Source organism: Salmo trutta, chromosome 18, assembly GCF_901001165.1.
Source record: "Salmo trutta chromosome 18, fSalTru1.1, whole genome shotgun sequence".
Lineage (NCBI taxonomy): Eukaryota > Metazoa > Chordata > Actinopteri > Salmoniformes > Salmonidae > Salmo > Salmo trutta.
In genome coordinates, this window is record NC_042974.1 from 54,320,086 (window position 1) to 54,347,017 (window position 26,932).

General features: G+C 44.2%; 1 protein-coding gene across 2 annotated transcripts in view; it reads left to right on the plus strand.

The window, feature by feature from the left end:
- Positions 1–26,932, plus strand: part of vclb (vinculin b) — a 64,968-nt gene that overhangs the window by 24,894 nt on the left and 13,142 nt on the right. Inside the window, exons 2-8 of one of the 2 annotated variants that reach the window (XM_029699058.1) lie at positions 3,892–3,962; positions 9,237–9,387; positions 10,319–10,427; positions 10,787–10,909; positions 15,958–16,118; positions 23,546–23,639; positions 25,695–25,842. In XM_029699058.1, the coding sequence (XP_029554918.1) occupies positions 3,892–3,962; positions 9,237–9,387; positions 10,319–10,427; positions 10,787–10,909; positions 15,958–16,118; positions 23,546–23,639; positions 25,695–25,842 (857 nt within the window). The remainder of the gene's footprint in view (positions 1–3,891; positions 3,963–9,236; positions 9,388–10,318; positions 10,428–10,786; positions 10,910–15,957; positions 16,119–23,545; positions 23,640–25,694; positions 25,843–26,932) is intronic. The other variant, XM_029699059.1, reaches the window with a different exon arrangement.

Below are 26,932 nucleotides of genomic sequence, written 5' to 3' on the forward strand. Positions count from 1 at the left end.
TCACTCAACGTCAACAAAACAAACGAGACAGCAAAGGGAGCATCTCAAGGCTCTATGCTAACTTTTTTCCCAAGGAGTACATGTGCTCCTAAATGAAAAAATGTAGGAGCACACAAAGAAATTTAGGAGCACAGTGAAACATGTTCAAGTAACACAGAGTTTATTAACAAACAATTTATTACATACACATTTATACTGCTTGTGTGAGTGTGTGTGCATGTACTCAGGGACACACATATGTGCAGCAGCACATACCACTAAAATCACACATTGACCCATGCCTACTGGACCCAAAGGATATCAGTTGTCCAGCTGGTTTTGTATGTTGTCCGTCTGGCACGCTTAGAGGTCAGCCAGCGGTCCACAGCAGGAGTGGGATCGAACTCCTCGACAGAAGGCCCCCCCAGGCTGATCCTCATCAGGTCTTCGGTAGTGGAGACCCCAGGGCAGCTTCTTGTCGAATTCTTAATCCGGTTCTGCGCAGAGAAGCCTCGCTCACACTGGGTGGCTGAAATGGGCAGCACCAGCATAAGCTGCACCAGCTCCAGTATGTTCTAGGGAAAATATTTCTTTCAATTTCATTTAAAGTCTTACCATTTAACTTATCAAAACCAACCAGAGAGGGATACCATACATAACCACTCAGGACTGTTAGTCTACCTTGTAATCTTCCCTGTAGGGGTCCTTTGTCAACATGGCCTCCCACAGGCCACTGTAGAACTTGTCCTTGAAATTGTGGCTGACCAGGATTTTCAGCCCCTGCCACTCATCCTGGATTGCAGCCATGTTGCACCCCGATCTGCAGGATTGAACAGAGAAAGTGAGTTTGCAAATATGCAAACATAACATGTGTCTCTGTAACGGCTGTCGTAGTAATGAAACCAAGGTGCAGCGGAGGATGTGTGTTCATCTTGAAATTTAATTGAAAAAGAGAACACTACAAAAATAAACAAAAGACGACAGCAAAACAGTCCTGTCAGGATTAACTCTACACAGAAAACAATCACCCACAAACCCCAAAGGAAAAACAGGCTGCCTATGTATGTCTCCCAATCAGCAACAACGAACTACAGCTGTTCCTGATTGGGAGCCACACACGGCCAACCAAAGAAACAAACCAACATAGAAAAATAAACATAGAACGCCCACCCATGTAATACCCTGGCCTAACCAAAGTAGATAACAAAAAAAAACCTCTATGGCCAGGGCGTTACAGTCTCATATGGCCATGTAGTGACAAATAAATTCTTACCTCTCTAGAGGCTCCTTGAATGCCTCATCAGGTCGGCCACACCATCATCGCCAAAAGTGAGAAGGCTGGCCTGGTCTTCTGGCCATGTGTCAGGGTTTAGTACTCTGAAAGATTCCACTGGGGTCTGGACACCCTCATGGTTCAGCAAAACGCAATACCGGGGGCAAACTACCTGCCTTCCAGGACACCTACAGCACCTGATGTCACAGGAAGGCCAAAAAGATCATCAAGGACAACAACCACCCGAGCCACTGCCTGTTCACACCGCTTCCATCCAGAAGGCGAGATCAGTACGGGTGCATCAAACTGGGGCCTAGAGACTGAAAAACAGCTTCTATCTAAAGGCCATCAGACTGTTAAACAGCCATCACTAACATAGAGTGGCTGTGGCTGCTGCCACAGACTCAAGTCTCTGGCCACTTTAATAAATTGATTTAATAAAGGTATTACTAGTCACTTTAAATAATGCCACTTTAATAATGTCTACATATCCTACATTACTTATCTCATATTTGTATATACTGTATTCTATACCATCTACTGCATCTTGCCTATGCCGCACGGCCATCGCTCATCCATATATTTATATGTACAATTTCATCCCTTTACTGTGTATAAGGTAGTCGTTGTGAATTTGTTAGATTACACGTTAGATATTACTGCACAGTCGGAACTAGAAGCACAATCATTTCGCTACACTCGCATTAACATCTGCTAACCATGTGTATGTGGCCAATAAGATTTTATTTGATCAAATTGCAATATTTGGTTCAGCCGTATACTGGTACTGTAACCTTTGTCCACTGAGCATTTATAAATTAAACAAAGATTGATGCCAGGCTAAAACTAAAGCAACTGCTCAGCTCTCTCTGTGAGGTGGCAGCTAGCATATGCAACCCTGGCATTTCTGCCATAAGTGGCTCTGAACAGAAGCCAAAAACAACTATCCAGTGTTCCAGGGTAGTTACAGGGCCATTCAATTAAAGGTTAGGGGAACAGGGGAGAGTCATTTTTAGATGTAGGACACACAAACCAACTGGGTGGATTTGAACTAAAGGGCAGGAGAGAGTCCTATTCAGTAACTTTCTTCCAATGGACCGATGAAACCAATGTGCTTCTGTCCAACTCGGACCACTCTATAGTATGTCAGCTTTCTGAAATGGCTGTGCTGCTCACGGTCTCGAGCTGAGCTGGTTACTTTTGAAGCATCCTTGAGCTTTCACCTCACATTCCGAATAACTACTAGGGTCAGGAGTTTTTTGTTTGTAACTTTATGACATGACCTGAAAGAGTCCCGGGGCCCATTCTCTCTCAGCCTCTCTCCACTTTTAGCCTGGCATCAACCTTTGTGTTTAATTAACAAACGGTGGTGGTGGACGCTCTTCTTCCACGGTCCCACTGGACCAATGAGAAGACAGTAATGGGGTTGAGGGATGTGCTTCTGGCTCTGCCCCATGCAGACTCCATGATGTCAGCTTTCTGGAATGAATGGCTGTGCCACTGACTGTGATGAACTGGTGGAGCAGTTAAGAGTCTAGAGTCCCACCACCTCGCCACTAATGTCCCATTCCTAATAAGCAGGTTCATGATTTTTTTGTGGACTTTGTGACCTGGCCTGAAACAACCCTACTAGTTGTAGCCCCATAGGCTATTGACGTGGTCAGGAAATACTCATGAACATACTACAAACTGTACAACCTATCATTTTGGTAAGTTTATTATGCAACTTCATTATAATTTCCCTTTGTATCAAAGTTCCCAAAATTCCTATGTCGATATAAATCCTTGCTTTTAGATACACCAGTGTAGCTGATGAAGTTGTAGTCGTAGTATCAAGTTGAAGTCGTGGTGCTTGTTAACCAGAGTTGCAGTGGGCATGTTAACATTTTGTTGAATATGACCCTGTGTGTGTGTGTGTGTGTGTGTGTGTGTGTGTGTGTGTGTGTGTGTGTGTGTGTCTGTGTGTGTGTCTGTGTGTGTGTGTGTGTGTGTGTGTGTGTGTGTGTGTGTGTGTGTGTGTGTGTGTGGGTGTGTGTGTGTGTGTGACGGGATCAGTCAGCCAACAAGCCCCATTTGAATCGGACATTAACAGCCTCGCTTGCAGAGCGAGCTCGAAGCTCTGGGCTCAATTGTCTATCGGGTCGGGGAGAGACTACGAGACAATAACTGACACCGAGGGGTTCCCTCCCTGTCCGTGGGTTTAAACATCTGCAATAAGAAACGACTCCTCTCTGTACTTGACAAATAGACTTTTTGTCTTTCTTCTATGAATAGTTTCGATCAATCCTTGTGTGTGAATGTGAGGTCATACTGGGAGAAATGAGTCATAGTAGCCATGTGTGAAAGAGAAGAGGGGTTCAGCTGTTTTACACATGACTTTGTGTGTGTGTGTTGCCCTGGCTCTCCTCCAGTGACCTGCTTGTTGAGACAATTGTTTATATCATCGTTGACTAACAAGATGTGACAATACATGATTAAAGACAACAAGGAAGTTCAAAGGTTCTGGGTTTATCGGACCCAGATTCTCAATGAAGACTCTCCATTAACTAATATAAAAGTGATTACTTAGTCTATAGGAGTGTCCAGGAAACTGTCCCTACAGCATGTGGTAATGTGCTCTCCCTGTGTTTCTGTTGTAGGTGGGGAAAGACACTGTCCAGACTACGGAGGACCAGATAATGAAGAGAGATATGCCTCCAGCTTTCATCAAGTAAGTACACAAAGAACAACTCTCCTCGATTCTCAGCCCTCAAACTTTTTCACCTTATTTATTATTTACCAATCTATCCAATTTAGTCATTAGTTAACGATGATGAGTCTGAACTTCTGTACTCTCTCTTTGTCCTGTTCTCTCCCTCTCTGCTATCTGCTGCAGACAGTAATGGCTGCTTGCACCCAGGCCAGCACGCAGAGATCAGAGATGGCATGTTAAGTGCCTCAGAGTCACAGCCCTGCCCTCCCTGGTCTATTATAATTACTGCCTCAGATGGGTGTCAAATGGCACCCTACTCCCTATATAGTGCACTTTTGACCAGGGCCCTTAGGGTTAGGGGGCTGGTAGTGGCGCCTCAGTCAGTCAGTCCTGTGCTTCCATGGTGTATTATAAACACTGTGCTGGGGTGAGTTGCTGGCTGCCTCATAGGCTACTATTTGCCCATGGAGAGACTCTATGGAGGGGCTCTTCACTAACAGAGGAAGCAGAAAGGAACACTGTTAGGTTTCTATATGGTCTTCCTTCCTGGACAGCTGCTCTTGTACAACCTCGACCAAAGCTAAGCCCCTAGTGAAGACATGCTATTAAAATATATTTTCAGACAGTAGTTTTCTTTGGACGTATTGATTCAATCTACACTCACATGGCCAGTTTATTAGGTCCACCACCCCATTCACGAAAATGGTTCACTCCTATAGACAGTGAGTCACGTGTCCGTGGCATGCTATATAAAGCAGGCAGACGGGCATCAAGGCGTTCGATTGAATGGTAGAATGGGCAAAACGAGTGACCTAAGCGACTTTGAGGGTGGTATGATCGTCGGTGCCAGGCGCACCAGTTCCAGTATCTCACAAATGGCCGGCCTCCTGGTCTTTACATGCACGACAGTGTCTAGAGTTTACTGAGAATGGTGCAACAAACAAAAAACATCCAGTCAGTGGCAGTCCTATGTGTGAAAACAGCTCATTGATGAGAGGTTGAAGGAGAATGGCAACAGGCGGGCCACAAACGGACAAATATCGGCACAGTACAACAGTGGTGTGCAGAACATTGGCTGGGTGTTTTGGGTGGTTTGACCTGGTACCTAATAAACTGGCCACTGAGTCTATATTACCTTTTTATCATTTTAAACAGTAGTCTAACGATAAGTCACTCCCTGAATGAATTAATCAAGAGGGATATACATTTTTCCTCCTGCGGTATCTCCCTCCTGAGATCTCTTCCTACTCCACTCGATCTAGCAATAATCTGTAGCTCAGCTGCTTTGCTGTGACTCTGCGATCCCTTCTTAACCTTTACACCCTCGCCCCCGTCACCTCCGTCTATAACTCAGTAATACAATAGGGGCTGACGGGGTCACGACGGGGTCACGGGACGCCCAACAAGTTCACGGATGAAAAGCAATTGGCAGGCGTAGGTCATAGAGGTCCCGGAGGCGCCCTGAACCCATTTGGCACCTTAAAGTCACATCGTCACCCTGTCTTCATCCATCAGATACACATGCTGGAATGTGTCTCCTTAACTATATATATCTCCTTCACTATAATTAGCGTGTGCATAGATCCTGGTCTGGTCCAGCAATGTAGCATAGCATGGGGCTGGCTGCTGAAGGACAGTGCTGGCTGCACTAACGTAACACACATAATATTATACTGAAAAAATATAAATGCAACATGTAAAGTGTTGGTCCCATCTTTCATGAGCTGAAATAAAAGATCACAGAAATGTTCCATACGCACAAAAAACGTATTTCTCTCAAATTTTGTGCACAAATTTTTAGCATTTTGTCCTTTGCCAAGATAATCCATCCACCCGACAGGTGTGGTGTATCAAGAAGCTGATTAAACAGCATGATCATTACACAGGTGCACCTTGTGCTGTGGACAATAAAAGGCCGCTCTTAAATGTGCTTTTTTTGTCACACAACACAATGCCAAGTTTTAAGGGAGCGTGCAATTAGCATGCTGACTGCAGGAATGTCCACGAGAGCTGTTGCCAGAGAATTCAATGTTCATTTCTCTACCATAAGTCGGCAGTACGTCCAACCGACCTCACAACTGCAGGTCACGTTTAACCACGCCAGCCCAGGACCTCCACATCCGGCTTCTTCACCTTCAGGATCGTCTGAGACCAGCCACCCTGACAGCTGATGAAACTGAGGAGAATTTCTGTCTGTAATAAATCCCTTCTGTGGTGAAAATCTCATTGCAATTGGCTGGGCCTGGCTCCTAGTGGGTGGGCTTGTCTCCCAAGTGGATGGGCCTATGCCCAGTCCTGTGAAATCCATAGAATAGGACCTAATGAATTTGTTTCAATTGACTGATTTCCTTATATGAACTGTAACTCGGTAAAACTGGTAATTTTTGTTCAGTGTCGATGCATTAATAATACACTATATATGCTTTGATCTAAAGTGACTTACAGTTGAGTGCATACATTTTATATGTGATGTCACGCCCTGACCATAGAGAGCCCTCGGGGTTCTCTATGGTGTAATAGGTCAGAGCGTGACTAGGGTGGGGGGGGGGGATTCTAGTTATTATAGTTCTATGTTGGTGTGTGAGTATGGTTCCCAATTGGAGGCAGCTGAATATCATTGCCTCTAATTGGGGATCATACTTAGTGTGTTCCTTTTCCCACCTGCGTTGTGGGATATTGTTTTGTTTAGTGCTTATGTGTGCTATGTACTGCACGTTCGTTAATTCTTTGTTTTGAGGTTTTACTGTAATAAATATGTGGAACTCTACTCACGCTGCGCCTTGGTCCGATTATTTATATAACGATCGTGACAGAATATCCCACCACTACAGGACCAAGCAGCGTGCCCAGGAGGTAAAGGAGAGTTGGACATGGGAGGAAATACTGGGTGGATGCGAGACCCTTCCTTGGCGGGAGACGCCAAGGAGTAATGGAGGACAGCGACGATGCAGGGGTCAGCGGCCACAAAGAGCCAAAGGGCAACCCCAAGATTATTTATTTTGGGAGGGGGGCTTCAAGGGGTGGTCGGCTGAGCCGAGGAGAGAGCCAGAGACCGTCTGGGAGTCGATGGAGCTGTTGGAGGAGGGAGATCGGAGAGAGATGTTGGTTAGGTGTATTCTGCACCACACTCGCCCTGAAGAGCATGTCATTAGTCTGGTGAAACCTGTGCCGGCTCCACACACCAGGCCTCCAGTGCGCCTCCCCAGTCCGGTACGTCCTGTGCCGGCTCCCTGCACTCGCCCTGAAGAGCGTGTCATCAGTCAGATGCAACCTGTGCCGGCTCCACGCACCAGGCCTCCAGTGTGCCTCCCCAGCCCGGTACATCCTGTGCCGGCTCCCCGCACTCGCCCTGAGGAGCGTGTCATTAGTCCGGTGAAACCTGTGCCGGCTCCACGCACCAGGTCTCCAGTGCGCCTCCCCAGCCCGGTATGTACTGTGCAGGCTCCCCGCACTCTCCCTGAAGAGTGTCAGCAGCCCTGAGTCTCCAGCGACGGTCTACAGCTCGGAACCTCCAGTGACAGTCCACGGCCTGGAGCTTCCAGCGACAGTTCACAGTCCAGAGCCTCCAGTGATGGTCCACGGCCCGGAGCTTCCTTGCGCCGGTGCCATGGCTGGAGCCTTCCTCTGCGCTGGTGCCCAGTCCAGGCACGGCGTCCAGTCCCGCTCCATGGCCGGAGCCTTCCTCTGCTCCGGTGCCCAGTCCAGGCACGGCGTCCAGTCCCAATCCATGGCCGGAGCCTTCCTCTGCGCCGGTGCCCAGTCCAGGTATGGCATCCAGGCACGGCGTCCAGTCCCGCTCCATGGCCGGAGCCTTCCTCTGCGCCGGTGCCCAGTCCAGGCACGGCGTCCAGTCCCGCTCCACGGCCGGAGCCTTCCTCTGCTCCGTGGCTCAGTCCGGGCACGGTGTTCAGCCCGGCTTCATGGCCAGATCCGCGGTCTGAGCGGGTACTTTGTCCCGCACCGGAGCCGCCACCGACGCTAGTTGCCCACCCTAACCCTCCCCATCTAGGTTCAGGTTTTGCGGTCGGAGTCCGCACTTTTTTTTTGGGGGGGGGGGGTACTGTCACGCCCTGACCATAGAGAGCCCTCTGGGTTCTCTATGGTGTAATAGGTCAGAGCGTGACTAGGGGGGTTTTCTAGTTATTATAGTTCTATGTTGGTGTGTGAGTATGGTTCCCAATTGGAGGCAGCTGAAATCGTTGCCTCTAATTCATACTTAGTGTGTTCCTTTTCCCACCTGCGATGTGGGATATTGTTTTATTTAGTGCCTATGTGCGCTACGTACTGCACGTTCGTTAATTCTTTGTTGTTTTGAGGTTTCACTGTAATAAATATGTGGAACTCTACTCACGCTGCACCTTGATCCGATTATTTATATAACAATCGTGACATGTGACCCCAGTGGGAATCGAGCACACGGCCCTGGCATTGCCTACACTACAAACTACACACAGACACCGCCAGCATGCAAGTGTCACTTCCCAGCACTCTTCCAGTTTTAATATGCACATACATTACCAGTTACCACAGGCTTTAAGAGACCAGCGGCAATTCTGCCTTAGCTATAATGGAAACTCAAACCGAACTTCTCTAGTCTGGCCCTTCCTGCAAACACAGTGCCTTGCCTTCCAGCACTGTGTGGGGGGACGAATAATGCTAGTTCCCAGTTCCCTATTAAACAGAGGAGAAGAGGTTTTGGCCCGCAGGCTTTAGTTCGAAGTCAGGATTATGTGGGAATTGGAACATGTCTGTCTTTGTCTTGTTGCCTGTTTCTGTGCATCGTACCGTGGGGATGGATGATATACGGCACATATGAGGCTTGGGCTATGATATCGAGCCTGCCTGTGTTTCGCTGACTAACAGGATTCTTAAATATACTGCATCTCCTCTGCTGCAGCAGTACACGCCCAAGGCCATTTTCATGAAACCTGCTCAGGGATGCTATAGTGTGAGATGTATTGTGAGACTAATAGAAGCTCTTCATATTGACAATGGGCTTCATCTGCTTGCCTTGCAGTATATGACTTGAGGCAGTATACTGATTTAGAACGTGAGAAAGTAGTTGTGTTTAAAACATGAAAGAGCGTTTCGTTTTTCTTTGTCGTCAGGTCAGCAGTTCCACCTAGACACACTGCTGCTATGTATAGACACTTTTATCCATGATCACTTTTAACAACAGGAGATTTGCCCTACTGGCCTGGTGCCCTACTGGCTTTTAGAGACCCTAAATGATCTATGTTACGTTATTGTTTAGTGGTATTGTTTTCCATTGTTCCTCTTTCCCTCTCTCAGGGTGGAGACTGCATGCACCAAGCTGGTGCAGGCAGCATCTATGTTGAAAGCAGACCCTTACTCCGTCCCCGCTCGAGATTACCTCATCGACGGCTCCCGGGGCATCCTCTCTGGCACATCGGACCTGTTGCTGACATTCGACGAGGCTGAGGTACAGTCAAGTACAGGACCATTGGTTCTGGGAGCAGTTTAATCTCACCCTCAAACTGAACGTCTTCTAAACCCCATTAATTACACACAGGCATAACCTACCGCCATCCTTGGCCATGCTCAAAATGTTTTCCGGGACGAATGTGTGTTATTACAACACAGCACAGCTCAGCACAGAAGGCTAGAGCTAGTGTCTTAAACCAGGTAGCCGTACCATCCATCCAACCCCATCCATTCTCTCTCCCCCATCCTCTCTCCCCGGGGGTGAAAATCACCAGCCATCAGCTCTCATCAGGCAGTAGCAGCAGCCATGAAGACTCGGCAGTGAGCACAGACATGCTGTTTTATCTGTTCATGCAGCTGGACTCAGGGATAGTAGCACAGTACAGTATAGAGACATAGAATAGGGTGCATTTTGGGACTGAGCCAGGTAAGTTGTTTATAAAGCAGCACTGGGACTAGGTGAGGAGAGGCGTACAGTAACCACACACACAGTACACAACACATGCAGCTGGTCTGGAGCTGAAAGAGCAGGACAAAGAGACAGAAATGTCAGTAGCACAGCATTAATATCCAGTCTACATAGCTAGACAAAATACTGTACCAACAATTAATTAGGATTTACTTTATTGTCCTGAGGGGAAATTTGTCTTGGACATTTAAGTCCAAGATAGCGTTTATGTAATATGACGTAAGCATAATCACTCTGAAAGATTCACCTTCAGCTGTGATTCACACATCATAATAAGAAGTCTTTAGCCAATGAAGATGGAGTTTAGAGTCCAAGAATGAAAGGTCTCGCTTGAAACACTAGTCTAAAAAGATGAATCTGACTTCAAATCGGATTTCCAAATCTAATTTCCACACCAAGCTGGGTGACCAAGACAATGTAGGTTATTGATCCTGTTTTGTGTTGTTCTGCTCAATTGCAGGTTCGTAAAATCATTCGCGTCTGCAAAGGTATCCTGGAGTACCTAACCGTGGCAGAGGTGGTGGAATCTATGGAGGACCTGATCACATACACAAAGAACCTGGGTCCAGGTCAGTCCCTTCATAGTACATTTGCATACAACCACATGTCAAAACCACATACTTTAGTTACCAATACCTGGCTACTGAGATGATATAATGCATAATAACAATAATATATGCTTTATTCATAAATGTTTAACATGACTTTTTTAAATGTATTTTGCATTTTAAAATGTATACAGACAAACAGGTAGAGGGCAAAACACAAACGGATCCTGCATCAATCCCACCTCAACACCCTATGCTCGTGGCATGATGACCTAATGTGGATTTGATGTTCTCTGCATGGATGGCATGTTGACAGGAAGTGGAAATTACGTGAGAGAAACATGTTATATAACCGATCCTTTGTTGTTGTTCCTGTCCAGGGATGACGAAGATGGCAAAGATGATTGACGAGCGACAGCAGGAGCTGACCCACCAGGAACACCGCGTGATGCTGGTCAACTCCATGAACACAGTCAAAGAGCTGCTGCCTGTACTCATCTCAGGTGAGCTTACTTTCTATTGAACACAAAGAGCTGCTGCCTGTACTCATCTCAGGTGAGCTTACTTTCTATTGAACACAAAGAGCTGCTCCCTGACTCATCTCAGGTGACCTTCTATTCTACTCTATTATATTGAACACATTCAAATAGCTGCTGCCTGTACTCATCTCAGGTGAGCTTACTTTCTATTGAACACAAAGAACAGTCCCTGTACTCAACTCAGGTGAGCTTACTTTCTATTGAACACAAAGAACTGCTCCCTGTACTCAACTCAGGTGAGCTTCTACTCTATTCTATTGAACACAAAGAGCTGCTCCCTGTTCTCATCTCAGGTGAGCTTCTATTCTACTCTTTTCTATTGAACACATTCAAAGAGCTGCTCCCTGTTCTCATCTCAGGTGAGCTTCTATTCCACTCTTTTCTATTGAACTCATTCAAAGAGCTGCTCCCTGTACTTATCTCAGGTGAGCTTCTACTCTATTCTATTGAACAGAAAGAGCTGCTCTCTGTACTCCTCTCAGGTGAGCTTCTATTCTACTCTATTCTATTGAACATATTCAAAGAGCTGCTGCTTGTACTCATCTTAGGTGAGCTTCTATTCTACTCTATTCTATTGAACACAGTCAAAGAGCTGCTCCCTGTACTTATCTCAGGAGAGCTTCTATTATACTATTTTCTATTGAACAGTCAAAGAGCTGCTCTGTGTACTTATCTCTGGTGAGCTTCTATTCTAATCTATTGAACACGAAGAGCTGCTCCCTGTTCTCATCTCAGGTGAGCTTCTATTCTACTCTTTTCTATTGAACACATTCAAATAGCTGCTGCCTGTTCTCCTCTCAGGTGAGCTTCTATTCTACTCTTTTCTATTGAACACATTCAAATAGCTGCTGCCTGTTCTCCTCTCAGGTGAGCTTCTATTCTACTCTTTTCTATTGAACACAGTCTAAGAGCAGCTGCCTGTTCTCATCTCAGGTGAGCTTCTATTGTCGCAAATGGTCGCAAATGGACAATGACCTCAAGCATACTTCCAAAGTTGTGGCAAAATGGCTTAAGGACAACAAAGTCAAGGTATTGGAATGGCACAAAGCCCTGACCTCAATGCTATAGAACATTTGTGGGCAGAACTGAAAAAGCGTGTGTAAGCAAGGAGGTGTAAGCAAGGAGGCCTACAAACCTGACTCAGTTACACCAGCTCTTTCAGGAGGAATGGGCCAAAATTCACCTAACTTATTGTGGGAAGCTTGTGGAAGGCTATCCGAAATGCTTGACCCAAGTTACAGTTTAAAGGCAATGCTACCAAATACTAATTGAGTGTATGTAAACTTCTGACCCACTGGGAATGTGATGAAAGAAATAAAAGCTGAAATAAATCATTATTTCTACTATTATTCTGACATTTCACATTCTTAAAATAAAGTGGTGGTCCTAACTGACATTAGACAGGGAATTATTACTGGGATTAAATGTCAAGAATTGTGAAAAACTGAGTTTAAATGTATTTGGCTAAGGTGTATGTAAATTTCCTACTTCAACTGTATATATAAGGACGAGAAGCGTAGGCCTAGGCCTATAGAGACAGAGAGAGATATCCCAGTGGCATGTTTCCAACACGGAGATGCATTTCTTTTTCCTTGTCAGATTGGCTACTACTGCTATACAGATTTAGGCTAATTTTGTCACAAAATCCTTCGTTGTGTTGCAGGGAAGACCAAAATGCAGCGGAGTTGTGGATACTCATATTTTAATTAACAAAAAAAAGAGTAAAGCATCCACTTGACAAAACAATAACTGATAACCACAACACTAAACAGTTTTGCAGGCTCACCAACGCAGTGCAAAAACAACTACCCACAAAAACCAAGTGACAAACATACTCCTACATATATGACTCCCAATCAGGAACAACGATCCCCAGCTGTTCCTGATCAGGAGTCACAAGACCAACACAGAACAATCACACACATACAAGACTGCCACGTCCTGACCCCAAAACTACTACAACAGCTCCATCTGCTGGTCAGGACGTGACAGTACCCCCCCCCCCCCTCAAGGTGCAGACCCCAGAATGCACCTAACAACAAAAAACACCAACAAACAAAATCCCCAACAAAACCCATAAACAATAACCCCTAAACAATAAGGGAGGGAAGGGAGGGTGGCTTCCGGCAACGACGGCACTGTGCTACACCCTCCCTCCCCAACCCACCTATCCTGGAGGTGGCTCAGGTGCAGAACGTGGACCCTGCTCCACCCTCGGCGTCGCCCACTTCGGTGGCGCCGATAGCTGCGCCAGGCAGACGGGCCACTCGGGCTGGGCCGGAGGGCAGTCTGGCCGCTCTGGCAGCTCGGGGCAGTCTGGCAGCTCGGGGCAGTCTGGCAGCTCGGGGCAGTCGGGGCAGTCTGGCAGCTCGGGGCAGTCTGGCAGCTTGGGGCAGTCTGGCCACTCGGGGTAGTCTGGCCACTCGGGGCAGTCTGGCCACTCGGGGTAGTCTGGCCACTCTGGCAGCTCGGGGCAGTCTGGCCAGTCTGGCAGCTCTGGGCAGTTTGGCCAGTCTGGCAGCTCGGGGCAGTCTGGCCAGTCTGGCAGCCTGGCCACTCTGGCAGCTCCTGACTAGCGGGCGGCTCTGGCGACTGTTGACTGGCGGGCGGCTCTGGCGACTGTTGACTGGCGGGCGGCTCTGGCGACTGTTGACTGGCGAGGCTGGGTTTACGCACTTGAAGCCTGGTGCGTGGTGCTGGGCGTACCAGATTGGGAACACGCACCTCCATGCTAGTGCGTCTAGCGGGAAACACCGGACCGAAAGGGCGCACTGGCGGTCTTGAGCGCAGGGTTGGCATCACCCCTTCCGGCTCGATGCTTACTTCACCCTGGCACATGCGGGGCGCTGGTACCTTGCCTACCGGCCTGAAAATCCCAGGCCTCACCACAGCCCCAACCCCAAAGCACGGGACCTGTCCAGTCTGCCCTACAAGGGTACGGGGAGCTGGCCTGGGTCTGTAATCTCGCCCCGCCAAATAGCCCTTGTGCCCCCCCCTAAAAAATTATTGGGGCTGCCTCTCAGGTTCTACCTGCCTCCCAGGCAGGTTGTCACAGTGGACACGCAACTGCTCCCATGTCCAGTCAATACTCTCTGTCAACACCTCCAGCGACCAGGAATCCATCACCTCCCGAGCGTGCTGCTTCCAACATTCCTCCCTCACTTGCCTCTGTCCTCTTCTCCACTGCTTGGTCCTTTGGTGGTGGGTAGTTCTGTCACAAAATCCTTCGTTGTGTTGCAGGGAAGACCAAAATGCAGCGGAGTTGTGGATACTCATATTTTAATTAACAAAAAAAAGAGTAAAGCATCCACTTGACAAAACAATAAATGATACCCACAACACTAAACAGTTTTGCAGGCTCACCAACGCAGTGCAAAAACAACTACCCACAAAAACCAAGTGACAAACATACTCCTACATATATGACTCCCAATCAGGAACAACGATTCCCAGCTGTTCCTGATCAGGAGTCACAAGACCAACACAGAACAATCACACACATACAAGACTGCCACGTCCTGACCCCAAAACTACTACAACAGCTCCATCTGCTGGCCAGGACGTGACAAATTTGTTAATTTCAAACATATAAAGAGGAGCGTTATATTGTTAGATTAAAGGAATAACTCTGGTAGGCCTACAACATTCTTCCTCGCCTCAAGTTCAATTGCCGGAGTCCGTTGGAGCGCCAATGTGCACTGCCTTCATAGCCTGCAGTAGCTAAAGCGTATAATAGCCACCAAACCTTCACAACATTTTCTAAACTTTATTAGGGTAATGTCAAAAGTAAAATAAGCCGTTGCTTATAGGGAAAATACAAACAGGTTATTATATTGCAGCATTACAATAAGTTTATTTTTGCATCTTGCCCTGATTTTGTTTTTTATAGTTTGAATGCGAGTAACATAGTAATTATATTATATTGCGGCAAACATGCAGTTTGTAACTTAATTTGGCCAAAGAAAATGTCTCAACAGAATGAAACAAAATACTTTTTACATACATACAAATTATGTGGACACTAATCGAACAACTCGAACGTCGTATAACATCTTATTCCAAAATCATGGAACGAATCCACTAATTTGAACGGGTGTCCACATACTTTTGGAGATGTAGTGTATTTAAAGAGCTGGTTTAAACAGGCTATATTGAAGCGAATAGGCCTCTCAACAAAGGTTAGTCCCTATACAATAGGCTACTGAACAAATGACACCAATAAGCTAATGATCTTTCTTTTACAACAGGCCTACTTATAACCTATCTTAAACGAAATACGAGCAAAACATTTTAAAAACAGTTTGAACTTAATTTAGCCATTCGAAAATGTCTCAACAGAATGAAACCAAACACTTTTTGCATATGTAGAGAACTGGTTTGGATTCATATAAAAGCCTAAAATAATGATAAATCTAATTATAATAAATATGAAAAATAAATAAAATACAAGTTTGGTAAATTGCGTCAAACCTGAAGAGTTGGCCGCGCAATTGTTCTTATCATCTTTGCCCATTACAATATTAAAACTTGTCCCCATGGAAATTCCCCTTCTCGGCTTCTTTTTATTATACTCTTTCTCTAACTTTAATTTTATTTCAATGAAAAATGCCTCCATCTTCACAATCAACAGTAGACTAGGCCAAGGCTCCTCTCACTCACTCTCTCGCTCTCCTTAGCAGCAGGTGCATGTTAGGTGAGAGGCCAGAACCAGTTGCAGCTGGCTGACACAGATAACAAGCTCACACAGTTCTCATCAACCACCTTTAAATTTACAGAGGAGGTCCTGTCGGTAAATCAATTTCAATTGCACATACCCGAGACTCATGGCAATTATATCAGCTCGAACCTGATCCGAGACAAAATTTAGGACCCGGACCCGCTCGGGTCGGATCTCGGAATTTCAAGGTCTGTTGGACCCGTGAAGACCTCAAGTTCAGTTACCTATACTTACAACTATACTGCAAGTAACTAAGTGCTTGTTTGTGATGGTCATTGTTGTGGTGTTACTATAGGTATCAAGATCTTTGTGACGACCAAGACGTCCGGCAGCCAGGGAGTAGAGGAGTCTCTGAAGAACAGGAACTTCACCTTCGAGAAGATGAGCGCTGAGATCAACGAGATCATTAGGGTGCTGCAGCTCACTTCCTGGGACGAAGACTCCTGGGCCAATAAGGTACGTAGCTAGCTAGAACCACACCCTCAGGGTTGTCTTGGCCACTAGTGGGTGAAGTTGCTCCTAGGCACTGATCTTGGGTCAGTTGTGCATTTTCCCCACTTACGGTTAATGTTAGAATTGGGGGAAAGATGCTGTACCTGGGGGAAACTTCACCCCAGAGCTTGTTCTTGGCCCGGTCTCTCCCACACGCACACACCTCGACCCTCGAGAGCTGCTCGTCTTAGGCAGTGAAATCACTTTGCCCAGTCACTCGCTCATTGCACCGGCTAAAGAAAGCTATGTTTTTTTTGTCCAGTATGAGTTTGTATGAATCTGGACTCAAATTAAAGGCTAAAAGCAAAGCAGTGACTGTCTGGGCCAAAGCTTGGTCTGCTAAACACCCACGTGCGCTCACATGCACTATACACTGTGCGCTCGCGTACATGTACAGACTCCCAGAATGCTGTGGGAGTAGAGCACACCACAGCCTGGACAGGTTTAAGTGTGATGCCCATTTACTGTTCATTGTTAGTAAAATTATTTTTGTTAATTTTGGATAAGCCTATTTTGAGGTGGTTGATTGTCTAAAATGGCCATTTGTTACATTGCTATTTTAAGATTGCTTGAGGCCACAGGCACAGGGTCCTAATTTCCATTTAAGCAGGTATGCATAGGCTCTCTCTCTATCTATATCTCTTTCTATCTCTCTCTCTCTTTCTATCTATGTCTCTCTCTCTTATTTATATTTATATATATATATATATATATATATATATATATGGTCCAGACAACTTTTGGGGGATTTCACATTTTTGAGAATCACTTCATCATCCTCGTTGTGTAGCATGGGGGCCCCGAAAAACATGAAAAAAAGGCTCCAAAATCACCCAAAAACATATTTTTAGAAACGTCAAAGCTCTCTGTATAGTGATGCAGGTCTTTAGATATTGTACACATGAAATTGTGTCATTCTGAAGCAATGTCATATTCTGTTTTGCGCGAATCTTGCCGTTTCCCCTATCCAGCTGTTCCATTCTCTGTGTAGCCAGCTGCTACAGGTAACTGCCAAAATAAAGGAAACACCAGCATAAGATTAAGGCAGCCCCCCACACCTCTCTGATTCAGAGGGGTTGGGTTAAATGCAGAAGACACGTTTCAGTTGAAGGCATTCAGTTATACAACTGACTAGATATCCCCCAAAGTGTCTTAATAGGGCGTTTGTCTACCAGAACAGATTCAATGCTCCTTGGCATAGATTCTACAAGTGTCTGGAACTTCCTGTGTGGAAGCACCCCATGCTTTCAATATACTTTGTATCCCTCATTTATTCAAGCGTTTCCTTTATTTTGGCAGTTACCATTAGAATGGACAGAGAGGTGCGAATACATTTCAGAATGACACGACTTCATCTAAAGATCTGCATCACTATACTGAGAGCATTTCTGTTTCTGAAAGGAAATATTTGGGTGGTTTTGGAGCCTTTGGACTTGTTTTTTCAGGGCCCCAAAAACAAGTGAAATAACAAAAATGTGTCTAAACCCTTCTACAACAAAAAATTGAAATTTGGTTGTAAAAAAATAACTTCTCCTTTATCTCTTTCTGACCACCACTCTGCCTGCTTAGCATGCCCAGTCAGTCTCAACCGGCTGTATTTCTTTCCCATGTCACCCCACTCTCCACTCTGAATGACTTCTTCTTTACTAAGCTTCTTACTATTTTTACGTTGCCTCTTTTTTCCCATTGGTCTTGGTTGGTATGTCTGGTTAAACATTTGTATTTGTTTTGTTTTTTCTTTCTTTTTACCCCCCCCCCCCCTTCCCCTCCCTGTAGAAGGTAAGCCTACCTTTTTCGCCCCCTACCTACCTTGTTGTGCATTCGGACGCAGCATGTTTGATAGCTAGGGTTGCAAGATTCCTGGAACTTTCACCAAATTCCCTGGTTTTCCCGAAATCGCAGTTGGAGGATTCCCGGAATCAGGAGGGAAACAGCAGGAAAGCCGAAATCCTCAAACCCGGATTTCTTGAAAACCAAGGAATTTATTGAACTGTCCAGGAATTCTGCAACCTTACAGATAGCTCCCTGTCTGTATGCTGACATGATGATGACAGTTTGTGCCATGTGGTTGTCCATGTGTGCTTTTGTGTAGTAGATCAATGCTAAGGTAAAACTATGAGTGCTACTGTAGTAGATACGCTAGCTAGGTGAGTGTGAGAGATGTTGCCTTATGCTAGATGCAGCATAAGCAATGCTAATGGAATGGAATTACACATTTGGAAAAAATGGGCAGCAAGTTTTAAAAATGTTCGCAGTTGTTTTACTTTACTTTAAAGGGATACTTCAGGATTTTGGCAATGAGGCCCTTTGTCTACTTTCCCAGAGTCAGGTGAACTCGTGGATATCATTTTTATGATTCTGCATGCGGTTTGAAGGAAGTGGCTAGCTAGCTCTAGCACAATTGCTGACTAGCATCAGCGCAATGACTAGCATGCTAGCAGATACCTATAGACTTCCAGTCATTGTGCTAATGCTAGTTAGCATTGGCTCGCAAAACTACCTTGTAACTTCCTTCATACTGGACACAGAAACAAAATTGGTATCCACAAGTTCATCTGACTCTGGGGAAGTAGATAAAGGGCCTCATTGCAAAAATCCCTAAAATATCCCTTTAACAAGCAATGTTTTTCTTGATTTTCTTGGGGGGGGGTTTGTTTTTGCAAGTTTCACATAACACATAAACAGCTGACCTGAGTGCCCTTCTCCTATAGATGCCAGTAGTAGGATGTCCTTTAGGTGTCTTATTGATCCATAGCATTATGGAGTCATGTAAAACAGATATTTTATTCAACGTTCCAGTAAGATTCGGGGCCAGTTTCTGGAACACAGGTTAAGCCTATTCCTGGACTTAAAAGTACTTTCAAATGAGATTCTTCATTGAACATGCTTTTTAGTCCAGGTTTATTCTGGGCTTAGTCAGGCTATGGGAAACTGACCTTAGGCAGTGTAAATTCATCCTGATCTGTGTAGTAATAGTGTACATATCTTGCACTATATTTTTACCATGGGAGAATGGCACTCAAGTCATCAAGTGGTCAAAAAATTGACTGATTCCAGGACTGCGCTAGTGTCAGTGTGTAAAAACAGTGGTCCTTTGCTCACATATCTAGCTAGCTAGGTTCCTTAAATGATCTAATGTCCTCTCACCTTACATGATCCCCAATACTAATAATCCCCAACGCAAGGGCCTCTCACTGGATGGATGGAGTGGACTGTCAGAGAGTGTGTGTTTGCTTGCGTTGTGAAAGGATTGGTCTGTCAAACCACCTGTCCACTTCTCAGGCTGGCTTCACTTGGTAAAGTAAACCTTGGATGCATTCCAAATTGTACACTATTCCCTATATAGTGCACTACTTTTGACCTGGGCATATAGGGAAGCTAGGGTGCCATTTGCGACATAGTCGTAGTGACATCATTCCTCACCTTATTATTTTACTTCATGTTTTTTTATCTATTTATTTTTATTTCACCAATTTGAGTGCCATTCTTTTTGCTCAATCTTTCGTTTTTAAAGTTAGACTCAGCAAAATGACTTTGCAAACTAGCAGCACCAGAGATGTTGAGATGCAACACTTCGTTCTCACATAGTCACACACAATACCAGCGCATGTGCACGGGTTCGCTTCACACTGTATACAGCGTGGTAGCCAGGGCACCAAAACAGTGGAGAAGTTGAGCCTCGCGCACTCAGGGAGCAGTTGTTGTTCTTGTTCAAGGGCAGAACGGACAATTCTAAAAAGAAAAATTCAACTCGCCAGCTCTTGCGTTAGAACCATCGACCTTTCGGTTACTAGCCCAACTCTCTAAACCGCTAGGCTAATATTGGTTCAGTGATGCAGTAGAGACTAGACAGTAGACGTACAGTATTAATATAGCATAGATCTGTATTGTCCCTGAAGGACAAATGCCAAGGCTTTAATCTCATGGGTGGTGGTATCAGAGAGAACAGCCACTTGTGGATGTCCTTTATGGAGTAAAAAGTAATAAACTGCGTAAGGCCATTCAAAGGACATACAAGATCACTAACCTATCACTCAACCCTCAACCAAGGTCCTGTGTGACTCAGTTGATAGAGCATGGTGCTTGTAATGCCAGGGTTGTGGGTTTGATTCTCATGGGAGACCAGTATGAAAATATATGCACTCACCACTGTAAGTCACTCTGGATAAGCGCATTGGCTAAAAAGTAAAATGTAACCATCACCCTTTGTCTCTCACTCTGCCACATGTTGTGTAGAACTCAGCTTTGTTTCAACGCCATCTCTTGACTTGGACAAATTGCTATATTTCCTCCGATTGAGGTACAATGTCACAGTCGATTGGCTTTTTATGATGTGAAACAACACCCCACACCCATATTGACGGTTGTGTCCCATATGACACCCTAGTCACTATACACTGAATGTACTAAACATTAAGAACGCCTGCTCTTTCCATGAATCCAGCATCACATTTTTTTTTTATCCGGTCGGATAAACACTCTAAACAGCCTACCTGACCGCTCGGAGGCGTCTGCATGGTCCTAAAGCACACTGATGCCTCGTTTTGTATCACATTTCAATGATAAAACTGGGAGGACAAAATGCAATTTCAGACATGTTCCCCCCATGTCCCCAGTGACAGTTGTGCCCCTGCTCAAACATCTTTTTAGGCTTTGTTTTACTATTGACAGTTACAGCTGATTTTGGGATTGTATACCGATTCGCTTCAGTCTCTGAATTGTTTAATCTAACTTTTTGCCGCCAACTGCTGATATCAGGGCATAAAAATGACAATTTGTGACCTGCATTAGCCTAGTTAGTGCGCATGTGCGCCCAGCTATGTCCTGTCCCGAGCTTGTTTTCCCTGGCTAAACTATCTGGCTAGCTGAACTATGCAAGGTTTCGTTGTCATTGCCAGGCTTCATAAATACTGCACCCTTAACTTCAAAACTCCTTTGCTAGTTATTCGAGCATGTAACTATGAAATTAGCTGGAAAGAAACTTAAATTATTTATTGTTTTGTTGAATAGTCATGACTGGTTCGAGCTATCTGTTGTGTCGTAAGACAAAGGTGGCGAAGGATATCATTGCTACTTAACGCGGATCCAAGTTCAGTTTTGAGATCCACCGACGACATTGGCATAGGTGGATGTTTCTGTCTTGGAACTGTGCTAACAGGCAGCCTCTCCCCGTTTGGCTCAATGAGATATGTAGTGATTTTGCCAACACAGTCAGATATGTAAACAGTCTTGTACCCTTAACCTTTTTTTAAACTGACTGTAGTATTTGTTGACTAAATCGGACTTTGTTAGTATAATGAGTAATCCAGGACTGTCACGAGTTAATTGACACAAGAAAAAAATACAGAGTGCCAGTGGCTACAATGAATGGCTAAATGACTTCCGGGCAGGAAGGGTCCAAGGAGCTCCTCCTCACCACTGTATAGGGCTCTGGTCAAAAGTAGTGCACTATGTAGGGATAGGGTGCCATTTGGGACTTGTCAAAAGAATGGAAAGTGATTTGATTTGAACAGCATGTGCACTTTTACAGTTGTGTCTTGCTGCCAGTGGTTAACCTTGCATTTGAGGTACAGATGTGTGTGTGACAGCTTTTTGCAGGTTTGTTGTGTGTACTGTAATGGTAGTAATCATGGAGATGACATGTCTTTTCCCTATGTAACTATGTAACGTCACGATCCGTGTGTTCATCTGTGTGAATGCCGAGCTCATCAGTCATCATCACATTAATGAATTCCCCAAGCAGGCAAATGCTGTTACTGTATGAGATCACTCTTCCAACCCTGTTCAAACTCCAAACACATGCTGGAATATCTGGCTCATTGACAGATAGACCATTAGCTGACTCAGAAGACATACAGTAAACTACAGAAGGGTTACCCTAAAAAGGAATGATCATTAGGGACATTACCTAATTTTAGACATTGCACAAATTATTTGAACAAATCTTTGTGTATGTCAAATTGGGACCTTGGAACTATAAGTTTCTGTCTGACATTTTGGTCAAAAATATGTTATTCACAGAGTTGCTCTTTAGATGGTCCTTTTAAATGTATTTATCTTTGTGAATTTACTATAAGAAAAATGACATCTGAAAGTTCTATCTGCGCAAACACCTTTTAACTTGGTGTTGTAAGGTTCTATCTGCAATCCAATCACACAATGCTGAGTTGTCAATCACAAATAATTGTATGTAAGATTATATACTTATTAAGTCATGAAAGAGGAAGACCTCACAAAACAGTTCTGACATCTGGGACTTCAAAAATATTAATTATCTCAAAACTATACATTTTGCATATAGAACCTTATAGTCCAAAGTTCTTGATTATTCATATCATAAGTTCTGGTCTTCTTTTTCAATTACTTAGATTTTTTCACCACTTTTTCAGAAGAATGGCCATAACGTAACCTCTACATGGTAAAAATAATTAAATACAGGTGCCTTAAAACAGGGTTTCCCAAATGCGGTCCTGGGGCCACCCTGAGTGCACATCGTTTTTTCCCCCTAGCACTACACAGCTGATTCAAATAATCAATGGTTGATGATGAGTTGGTTATTTGAATCAGCTGTGTAGTGCTAGGACAAAAAACTAAACATAGAACTAGGGGGGACTGAGTTTAGGAAACCCAGTCTTAGAGCATGTTTTAGGCCCTGTTTTTGTCTTTTCATCTTGTTCTATATAAATACGAAAACTCCATGGAAAGGGTATTTCACAAAAAGTACAAACTTACCACATTTTACCGATTAAATACCAATTATTTACTGACTTTGGGTGTCATAGACCAGAAAATTATATCAGTTTACTCATCGAGTGCTAAGCTTTAGCAGTGTTGCTAGTTCTTCATAGAATATAGTGTATTTGCCATTTGAGAGAACTATCGCTTTAACAAATGTGCGATGACCATAAGAAAGAAGGAAGGGTACTTTTATTTATTTAATCATTAAATGTTTATACTTTTCTATTGAAATTGAAATACTTTTAACATTCTCTGCCAGAAAGAATCTTATGGCTGATCCCAGACATTTCAGAGCCATAAGGTTCTATCTGCGATTGCACTCCCCTAAAATAACTGATTTATAAATGTCTTAGGATTTTGATACTGTGCACTTTATGTACCTTTAAGCTGAGTGTCTTAATGGTTTATGGAAGAATAATTCACTACAAGACAGTTCTGAGGTCTGGGATATGAAAACCTTGATGCTCAATATCTCAGAACTATGCTTTGCACAGATAGAACCTTATAGTCCCAAGGTCTCAAAATGCTGTAATAAAAAGTCTTAATTGTAGTCAATCAATCTTTTTCAAATGTGTATTTTTGAGGAGGTTCTAGACTGGAAGGTTCTTTGTTATTCATCCATGTTATCTCCTTTAACCCTGTTGTTGACACTAAAGGATACAGAGGCCATGAAGAGAGCTCTGGCACTCATCGACTCTAAGATGACCCAGGCCAAGAGCTGGCTGAGGGATCCCAACGCCCAACAAGGTAACAGAGACTGGCCTTCCCAGTGGCTTAATATACATGGGCCGTGTTCATTAGGGCAGTGGTTTTCAAGCCTCTCCTTGAGGACCCCCAGACATTAAACAATTTTGTTGTAGTCTAAACTAGCTCACCATATTCATGTAATCAAAGGCTTGATTATTAATTAACAAGTAGAATTAGGTGTACAGTTGAAGTCGGAAGTTTACATACACTTAGGTTGGAGTCATTAAAACTCGTTTTTCAACCACTCCACAAATTACTTGTTAACAAACTATAGTTTTGGCAAGTCGGTTAGGACATCTACTTTGTGCATGACACAAGTCATTTTTCCAACAATTGTTTACAGACAGATTATTTCACTTATAATTCACTGTATCACAATTCCAGTGGGTCAGAAGTTTACATACACTGAGTTGACTGTGCCTTTAAACAGCTTGGAAAATTCCAGAAAAGGATGTCATGGCTTTAGAAGCTTCTGATAGGCTAATTGACATCATTTGAGTCAATTGGAGGTGTAGCTGTGGATGTATTTCAAGGCCTACCTTCAAACTCAATGCCTCTTTGCTTGACATCATCGGAAAATCAAAAGAAATCCGCCAAGACCTCAGAAAAAAGATTGTAGGCCTCCACAAGTCTGGTTCATCCTTGGGAGCAATTTCCAAACTCCTGAAGGTACCATGTTCATCTGTACAAACAATAGTACGCAAGTATAAACACCATGGGACCACGCAGCCATCATACCACTCAGGAAGGAAACACGTTCTGTCTCCTAGAGATGACCGTACTTTTGTGCGAAAGTGCAAATCAATCCCAGAACAACAGCAAAGTACCTTGTGAAGATGCTGGAGGAAACAGGTACAAAAGTATCTGTATCCACAGTAAAACGAGTGCTATATTGAAACAACCCGAAAGGCCGCTCAGCAAGGAAGAAGCCACTGCTCCAAAACAGCCAAAAAAAGCCAGACAACGGTTTGCAACTGCACATGGGGACAAAGATCGTACTTTTTGGAGAAATGTCCTCTGGTCTGATGAAACAAATAGAACTGTTTGACCATAATGACCATCGTTATGTTTGGAGGAAAAAGGGTGAGGCTTGCAAGCCGAAGAACACCATCCCAACCGTGAAGCACGGGGGTGGCAGCATCATGTTATGGGGGTGCTTTGTGGCAGGAGGGACTGGTGCACTTCACAAAATAGATGGCATCATGAGGAAAGAAAATGATGTGGATATATTGAAGCAACATCTCAAGACATCAGTCAGGAAGTTAAAGCTTGGTTGCAAATGGGTCTTCCAAATGGACAATGGCCCCAAGCATACTTCCAAAGTTGTGGCAAAATGACTTAAGGACAACAAAGTCAAGGTATTGGAGTGGCAATCACAAAGCCCTAACCTCAATCCTATAGAACATTTGTGGGCAGAACTGAAAAAGCGTGTGCGAGCAAGGAGGCCTACATACCTGACTCAGTTACGCCAGCTCTGTCAGGAGGAATGGGCCAAAATTCACCCAACTTATTGTGGGAAGCTTGTGGAAGGCTACCAGAAATGTTTGACCCAAGTTAAACAATTTAAATGCAATGTTACCAAATACTAATTGAGTGTATGTGAACTTCTGACCCACTGGGAATATGGTGAAAGAAATAAAAGCTGAAATAAATCATTCTCTCTACATTCTCTTTACATTTCACATTCTTAAAATAAAGTGGTGATCCTAACTGACCTAAGAGAGGGAATTTTTACTGGGATTAAATGTCAGGAATTGTGAAAAACTGAGTTTAAATGTATTTGGTATGGTATATGTATACTTCCGACTTCAACTGTATATGGAATGGCTGGGGGTCCCCGAGGAGAGGTTTGAAAACCTCTGCATTTGGGCCATCTGTAGCGCAATGTTTTTCAATTAAAAACTAAAACAATCTGTTTTATTGGAGTGTAAGTAGTTCCTCCCTGTATCAGTCTGTTTTCTTCTGATTGGCGCCAATTGAACAATGCAGTTGTCCCTTTTCTCTAGGTTGTAAGTAACATTTGTCTTGCCGTGGTCTCTGTCTCCTGGTGATCAGGGGATGCAGGAGAACAGGCCATCCGTCAGATCCTGGATGAGGCTGGGAAGGTGGGAGAGCTGTGTGCTGGGAAGGAGCGGAGGGATATCCTGGGCACTGCCAAAACCCTGGGCCAGATCACTGACCAGGTGACTGAGATGAGGGCCAGGTACAGTACATATACAGTAATAATATATGCCGTTTATCAGATGCTTTTATCCAAAGCGGCTTACAGTCATGCGTGCATACATTTTATGTATGGGTGGCCCCGGGAACCAAACCCACAATCCTAGCATTGCAAGTGCCATGCTCTACCAATTAACTATACATACAGTCGCGAGTGAAAGTCTACACACCCCTTGCACATTCTTCACATTTTGCTGCCTTGAAGTTAATTCTAAAAAATGATTACATTTTATATTTTTCCTATTTCCACAAGCTACTCCACATTTCCAAAATGAAAGAAAAACTATAGGAAAAAAATGACAAAAAAATACAAAATGAGGATGCATTGATTGTGTATGACTTCACACCCAAGAGTTAATACTTGGTGGAAGCACCTTTAGCAGCCATTACAGTTATGAGTAATTTTGAATATGATTTTACCAACTTTGCACAACTCTTAGGGAAATGTATCCATTGTTTTTGTAAACATTTCTCAAGCTCATGTAACTGGTGTAAAATGGCTAGCTATTTAGCAGTGCATGCTAGTTGCATTTCAATCGGTAATGTCACTGGCTCTGAGACCTTGAAGTACCGTAATTTCCGGACTATTAAGCGCACCTGAATATAAGCCGCACCCACTGAATTTAAAAAATATATATATTTTGAACATAAATAAGCCGCACATGTCTATAAGCCGCAGGTGCCTACATTGAAACAAATTAACTTTACACAGGCTTTAACGAAACACGGCTTGTAACAAAAATAAATTGGCTTTAACGAAACACGGCTTGTAACAAAAAAAAAAATTAGCAGTAAGCTTTAGTTGTCTTTTTGCACTGAGTCAATTCCTCATGCTGCTGTTTCCAACGTCTTATTATCGACTCATTAAGACCAAGCTCCCGTGCAGCAGCTCTATTTCCTTTTCCAACAGCCAGATCAATCGCCTTCAACTTGAAAGCTGCATCATATGCATTTCTCCGTGTCTTTGCCATGATGAGGGTGACAAAATGACTACCGTAATCAGAATGATGGGAAGTTTGAGAGCGCTCGATTTAATCTAAACAGTAAACCAAAAAGTTGTTTGACCTTAACCC